Source organism: Octopus bimaculoides, chromosome 20 (genome assembly GCF_001194135.2).
Source record: "Octopus bimaculoides isolate UCB-OBI-ISO-001 chromosome 20, ASM119413v2, whole genome shotgun sequence".
In the NCBI taxonomy this organism is placed as follows: Eukaryota; Metazoa; Mollusca; class Cephalopoda; order Octopoda; family Octopodidae; genus Octopus; species Octopus bimaculoides.
In genome coordinates, this window is record NC_069000.1 from 37363924 (window position 1) to 37372098 (window position 8175).

The 8175-nt window shown below is 35.0% G+C and overlaps 1 protein-coding gene across 1 annotated transcript in view; it reads right to left on the reverse strand.

Annotated features, from left to right (window-relative positions):
- Nucleotides 1-1896: 1896 nt before the first annotated feature.
- Nucleotides 1897-8175, reverse strand: part of LOC106877063 (inositol monophosphatase 2) — a 12709-nt gene continuing 6430 nt past the window's right edge. Inside the window, exons 5-8 of the mRNA XM_052974970.1 lie at nucleotides 5958-6066; nucleotides 4497-4602; nucleotides 3687-3841; nucleotides 1897-2221 (exon numbers count right to left, since the gene is read on the reverse strand). Coding sequence (XP_052830930.1) covers nucleotides 2115-2221; nucleotides 3687-3841; nucleotides 4497-4602; nucleotides 5958-6066 — 477 coding nt within the window. The 3' untranslated portion in view covers nucleotides 1897-2114. The remainder of the gene's footprint in view (nucleotides 2222-3686; nucleotides 3842-4496; nucleotides 4603-5957; nucleotides 6067-8175) is intronic.

Sequence of the window (8175 nt, forward strand, 5' to 3'; positions counted from 1 at the left end):
GAGAGAGAGAGAGAGAGAGATAAACAGAGAGATAAAACAAATAGATAAATAGACTGACAGGTAAATAGATAGATAGATAGATAGATAGACAAGTAGGCAGATGGATAGACAGTGTTTGCGTGCAATGTAAAGATCTATACTAGAAATAAATAATTCAAAACTTTGTTAAGCAGCTGGATTTAATAAGAACATTCTTAACCGAAATAGGAATGGAATTCGGCCAAATGAAATGTTCAGGTTTCCCAAACCGAAATATTTTGCATCAATGGTCTGTGGCTCTATCATTCTTCACAACGAGTGCTGAAGATATTTAAGATATTGACGAACGCATATCATACATAAATGCTGCGAAGAAAGAATGTTATAAACACTTCAAAGATATACTGGTTAGAGATCTCCTCTCACAACAAGACATTATCCCAGAATACATTTGCTGTATCAGTAAATAGTACAATCATTTCAGATACTTGGCTGGTCTATAAAGAGTATCAGCGTTATTTATATTTGAACCCGCGAACTAGGCATCAATTGTAAGCTTCCACAGAAATGGTGACATCTATAAGCAGGAAAATTGAAAAAGATAATTGAAAAAGATTAGTTCAGAGACTCAAATTGTTCGCTGATCCGTAGTGTTCGCTGAAATTATAGATAAAGCCATCGGTTCATGTCGATAAGTCGGTCTTCTTGTTGACGATACACATGTGGAAAAATCGGTGTCCCATAACACTTTGTACTAATGAGTCGAGTGTGTTCTGAGCACATAGTTGTCGTAAAGGAGCTGTACTTCTGTGACAAACACAGCAGCCATTAGCATATTCACTTCGAATTTGCCGGAACGTATTAAGAATAAATACGTAAGATAAGATGCATGTATGTTTGTATGTGTGTGTATATATATATGTATGTATGTATGTATGTATGTATGTATGTGTGTGTGTGTGTGTACATATATTTTATACATATATATGAATGTATGTTTGTATGTATAAACGTATGTTGTATATATGTGCATGTACACAAGTGTATGTATGTGTGGATGGCTGGATGGATCTGAGTATCTTAACCTGGGTATACTAAAAGAAGGCCACAATACTATGGTAATCAGAGGCAGTGAGCTAGAACGTTAAAACTTGGTGCTCAATCACAGCTGAGTTCAAGATCAATATGTGCCAAGCGGCTTTACTCTGCGTGGTTTAGCTTCGTTACTATGGCAACAGTCCGGATACTTATTGATCATACCTAGTATATAAACACACACACACACACACACATATACAACCTCCTATTCAGGTAGCTTACTCCGAGATAAACAAAAAATGCCATGATCTTCACTAATGACTTTGTACCCAGCCAACTGTACTGTTTTAATTTAAACAAAAATGAGATAAGAAAAATAACTCAAAGTGGCCAGTGAAATGCATTTAAACAATCTAGACGAATACAGGTGTATGGAATACCGTACGACATAATTTCTTGGTTTATTAAAATTATTTCCGCCTCGTAATTACTAAATGATAATTCAGAACAGATCCACTTGAGGAGGGAAGATAATCTCGTTGTTTGCTTCTAAACTTCTTCGAATCTGTCTCCTTATAGTTTAACTTATCTGAAACCTTCCTACCCGCATGCCGTCACAATAAAAATCGCAGAACTAAAAGAATATATTTGCTATCATCACGTTTATATGTGAATGTGCGTGTTATATATTTATGTCTCCAGGTTGATGTATATGTCTAATTACAGAATCTCAATATGTACGTGTAGGTATATAGACGCGTGTTCGTACGTGTCTTATAAATTGTATGCTGAAGAAATAACTCGCATGGATTTCAATGATTATTTATTGAGAGAAGAAATTGACAATGTTTTTATTGATTTTTGAAATTTTTTACCGTTATTTTTTAATGTGATTTCTTTATTTTTGATTGTATTTTTTCTGTCTTTATTTTGTAATTTTTTTTTTCAATAATAACAATAATAATATTTTAACATTTGTTTTTTTTCAATGAAAAAGAAAAAAAAAAGAACAGTTTTTCGTCTTTCATTCACGATTAAACACTAAAATAGTGAACGCTAAAAAAAAGTGTTCATTTGTGGACGGAAGGTGAAAATTGTTAATCGGGTATGAATTCTTGAGATTTAATTTGGCTTCTTAGTTGATGAGCCAAACTTCGGGAAGAAGCACATAAAATACGCCGATTCATCATATCCAGTTTTCCTCCTGAACAAATATAGTTTTAAAAAACGACATTGTTAAAGATCTGACACGTTGTACATTTTTTAGCAGGAAGTTAACATCATCAACAACAACAATAATAATTTCATATTTTAGCACAAGGCCAGACCTTTCAGGGAAGGAGCTAAGTCGATTACGTCGATCCCAGTGTTCAACTAGTACTTATTTTATAGACCCTGAAAGGATGAAAGGCAAAGTAGACCCCAGCGAAATTTGAACTCCGAACGAAAGGACGGACGAAATGCTACTAAGCATTTGCCCGGCGCGGTAATGATTCTGCCAGCCCAGCGCCAAATAACGGTTTGAAATCATAGCACAAGGCCAACAATTGAGGGAATGGATGCAAGTCGATTACATCGACCCCAGTGATCGACTGGTATTCATTTTTGTTGACCCCGAAAATTTTTGATCGACCTGAAATTTTTTGATCGGGCCCCAGTACGATGAAAGGCAAAGTCGACCTCGCCCGTAATTGAACTCAGAACGTAGTGACGAGCGAAACACCACTAAGCATTTTGTCCAGCGTGCTAACGATTCTGCCAGCTCGCCGCCTTAATAATAATAATAATAATAATAATAATAATAATAATAATAATAATCCTTTCTATCATAGGCACAAAGCCTGAAATAAGGGCTTCAAATCATAGCACAAGGTTAGCAATTGAGGGAATGGGTGCAAGTCGATTACATGCACCTCAGTATGCAACTGGTACTTAATTTTTCAACCCCGAAAGGATGAAAGGTAAAGTCGACCTCGGTGGAATTTGAACTCAGGACGTAGCGACGGGCGAAATACCGCTAAACATTTCGTCCTGCGTGCTGACAGTTCTGCCAGCTCGCTGCCTGAATAATAATAATAATAATAATAACAACAACAACAACGATAATACATTTGTAAATTTTGGCGCAAGGCCAGAAATTTTGAGGGGAGGGGAAATCGATTACATTCAACTGGTACTTATTTCCACGACCCCTGAAAAGTTTAAAAGGTAAAATCGACCTCATTTGAACGCGTAGCGTAAAGCCAGAAGAAATGCCGCTAAGCATTTTTCTCCGGCATCCTAACGATTCTGCCAGCTCACCGCCTTATCGATAATCCTCATTAATATAGGCACAAAGCCTGAAAGTTTGGGGAAAGGGGGCCAGTCGTTTACATCGAACCCAGTGCACAACTGGTACATATTTAATCGACCTTGAAAGGATGATAGGCAAAGTAACCTCGGTGGAATTTGAACCAAGAAAGTAAAGTCAGACAAAACGCCATGGTAGCAATTGTGCTAACTCGTCGCCTTACATTTTCCAATATATTCTTCCGTAATTTTTTTTTCTGGTGGTAGGGTGCGCTTTGATAGGGCTTTGACTTCTCTGTCTTGCGGGTTTACGTATGTATGTGTTAACACGTATTGCTATGAATCTGTGAGTGAATGTCTGCTTATTTTCAAATACTAACCATTATTAGGGTCCATCACTGTGGCCCCGGCTTCAGTTGCTATCAGTATACCAGCTGCGATGTCCCATACGTGAATTCCATATTCAACAAAAGCATCGGCCTGGCCACAAGCAACACCACACAAATCTAAAGCCGCTGAGCCCTGGGCCCGTATTCTGTGGAATAAAATGAAATATGAAATGAAATTTTCAAAATTCAGAAAACGTTTGGATTATTTGTATAAGATGAACAATACAGAATCTTGGTCAATAAAACATCCGGTGTTTTTACGTCGAAATTACGTGTTGTAACTGCTATAGTTTAACTCCCTGTAAGCTTTTATCAATAGAACAAATTTCAATTTCGCCATTTTTGTGGTTTATCAACATCACGTACTTGAACCGAGCCGGGGGTGGATTGAATCGCCAGTCTATGACTATATGTAAATCGTGTAACAACCATGTGCTGGTGTGCCCTGACCATGCATGCATAAGATTAAATTCAATCCCAAATTAAAAGCAGCGCTGCTATTGTAAACTTTATCGACCACACATACTAAATGTATGTGTCTTGCTTGTTCACCAGTGACTCGTTGAATAAAAAGAGATTTCTGTTCCATTAATTTATGAAATGCTGGATGCCAACTGCCTTGAGTAGGTGTGATGTGACTGAATGAGGCTGTGATGTGAGCAACTAATGTTTCAAACAGAGTTATTATTCATTCAAGATTGACAACATCATCGCCAGACTTGACATAAATTTGTTCCACAATCAAACGGAAATTGAATGTAAATTAAAAATTGACATTACAATTATTTTCGCAATATTTACCCGTGACTCTTCATAATAATATTGTACATGTTACCAAATTTAATTTCAAGCTTTTTTGGTTCACGATGGCTACCGAATTCTGAAAACACCAAAGCTTTTTTAAGTTCTGAAAGAAATGCAAATAATAATTTAGAATTGAGTCTCGCATTGTCGACTTGCAGAAAAAGTTCCATACTCTATCCTGCAAGAAACATCGGAAAAATTTCTTGAGATCTGTGGAGATTTGTTGTCACCAAATCTCAAGATAAAAGTACTAGGTTCATGAAGAAGATGATGATGATGATACTTTCTACTAAAAGCACAAGGCCTGAAATTTTTTGTGGGGAGGGGTCTAATCGATTACATCGACCTCAGTCGATGTAATCGACTGTTAATTAATTTATCGACTGTTACTTAATTTATCGACCCCGCACGCACACACACACACATACACGCAAGAAGATTGCTCCCAAACCACATAGTTTCATGTTTAGTCCTAATGAGTTAGTGTCTACTGCTATAATCAATGACCGGCCAAAGACTCGTGAGTGAAAATAAGTAGATAGAAATTGTAAGAAGCCCGTCGCGTATATTTATGTGTGTGTGTGTATGTGTATGTATATATATGGTTAGTTTTCTGATAGGGTAGGAAATCAGAGTATTTTCAATGAAGCACTTAACCTGAGCTCATGGTTATATACACATTTCACATGAAATTTCTGCGTGGAATGGCATTAATAACAGTGGCAACGAAACAGCTGTAATTAGTAATTAAAGATGTGCTAAACACTTTCTTTTTTCTGTCTTCTTATTTGGATTATATATGCATACAAACATAAATATAATATATTAGTTAATTCGGCATCTTTTCATTTGTTGCCGATTGAAACCGCGCTTGCGTGGTGAATTTGAAAAGTTATAATATATAATGATGAGACACGTGTTATTCTCTCTCTAAATTATATGTCAATGTTTTGGTGTAGCCACTGATGAGAACTTCGCCTGGCAAATTATTTTATTTGCTAATTAGAGTTCGAAATCTAGGTATGTGTGTGAAAAAAACAAGGTAAAATTTTATATTTTTCATTGCCTTCGAAATTGCTCTTAAATGTGACTTTGGTCGTTTTGACTGCTGCTTCTAGCATGTAAAGCTGCCTGTTAAGGGTCACCTCTTTTTGTGTTTAAATGTACACTTATTTTATATGGAAAATATGTTGTCTATATACATATATACACGAATCCCCGAAAACTAGAAAACCGTATCTAAGTTGTGTTTACCCAAGCTTAATAAGATTATCTCTGGTGTAAATAAACCCAATATCAATATAAGTAATTACCATAAACCATGAATTGACAAAAACTTTCAACTTTACGAGCATGAAGGACAACTCAGATTAATGAGATCCTCAAGGCATAAAAAATTCACAAACAAGCATGTCAAATGATTTCGTGGCATAATAATTCACCGAACTTGTGTCTCACCTGTTTGTCCTGATACTGATATTTCTTCACTGTTACAATATGCACCTTGGCCTTTCTTAGCAGAATAAAGTTTCTCTTGGATTGGGTTGTAGACTATACCCATTACAATCTGAAACAAGAACCAAAATAATTAGTGACATGCGTCGAAGCTATTTCTTTTTCATGAACCTCAAAGGTTATCTTAATAATTTACCGGATTTACGGTACTAGGATTACCAACTACTTCAATGGACAAAATAATTTGAAAGGAAAAAAAGAGGTAATTTAGAACTTAATGTAATCACATTATTTTTGTAAGTTAGCCAGTAGAAATGATTATTTAAGTTAGCTATTTGTTATGATGATTAAAATTGTACATTTTATTATTACAATTTTAGATTCATAGTATCCGATTATTCTGTTAACACTTTCAGCTAGTTCTTTCTCTTGTTACCTGGCGCTTGGCCAGATGTACATCTCTCTTCGTATCCGGCTTTAGGTCAAGGAGTATATTTCTCTCTCTCCTCTCTCCCTCTCTCCTCTCTCCCCTCTCCCCCTCTCTCTCTCTTCAGTAGCATGTCAACAAAGGACAATGCAACTTTCACTTTCTCTGTTCGTCAATCTAAAGAGATAAATTCTCTTACTTTTATACACTCCTTCTTTCTTCGGTCTCCTAGCAGTCAACAACTGATGAAGACCACTACTTACGAAATGGATGACAGAATTTCTACTAATCTTTATACAACAACAGCTCGAAACAGCTGTTTATTATCTTGTAGCAAAGTAACGCAAAAACCATTTCAACTATTAATTTCTTCTGTTAGTTATTTCATGGTCTTCGAAAACAACTAACTTATCCATTACATTCTCGGAGACCAGACATCTACCATGCATTCTACTAAAGATTACACTTAGTGACATTCGACTTAAGAACCGTAACCTCTTTAATTAACCAACTGTTGCATCTGACGACTCTTGCGTTGTAAGTATCAAATATGCAGTCTTCTCAACATGCCAACCATTTACACACACACACACACACACACACACACACACATTTAAGTATATATATGTATATATATGTATTTATATATATGTATATATACCTATATAAGTATATATATACGTATATATATATATATATATATATATATATATGAATATATGTATGAGTGTGTATATATATGTATATATATATGAATATATATATATATATATGTTTGTATATTTGTATATATATATATATGTATATATATATGCATATATATATTTGTATATACATATATATATATATATATATATATATATATATATATATATATATATATGTATGTGTGTATATGTTGGCATGTATATATATTCATGTGTGTATACATGTGTTCATATATGTATGTATATGTATGTGTGTATATATATTTGTATATATGTGTGTGTGTCTGTGTGTGTGTGTATAATATATAATAGATATAATACGCATTGTTGGATACCTGTCTCTTGGAATACCTAGAAACTATAATATAATAGCAAACCGCGTTTAATGTAATTCTGTCTGTACGTCTAAATATATATCGACCTAACCTTTTTAACAGACAACGAATTTACTGTGATTACTAATAAAAAATATTCGTTTATGAATTGGCATGAATTCATAAGCTACGTTTGAGCTGTAACGAAACATGACTACGGAAAAGCTGAAGTAGACGGAAGCGACGTTTTTGGAGGGGAACAAACATATACAAAACTCTTGCCAGTAATAGTATCACCACTATGTTCACTCAAGAAATTAATTACAGCGAGTTGTTTATCTTTTTTTCTTTTGCTTGTTTCAGTAATTAGACTGCGGCCATGCTGGGGCAGCACCTTGAAGAATTATTAGTCGAATGAATCGACCGTAGTAGTTTGGTTTTTTTTTTTTTAAGCCTGGTACTTGTTCTATCAATATCTATCGCCGGACTGCTAAGTTACGGGTACGGAAACATCAATACCGGTTGTCAAGCGGTGGTGGGGGTCAAACGCAAAGACAAACAGACACACAGGCACACACACACGCACACACACACACTAACATACACACACACACACACACATATATACACACAATTTAAAAATAGGATAAAATCTTTATAAGAAATTATCAAGTAGTTAACGTGAAAAACCTCATAAGGGAAAAAATTATTAATTATTCCCTTTAGATATATTTATTTATATATATATTTATATTAAGGGCATTACTATACAC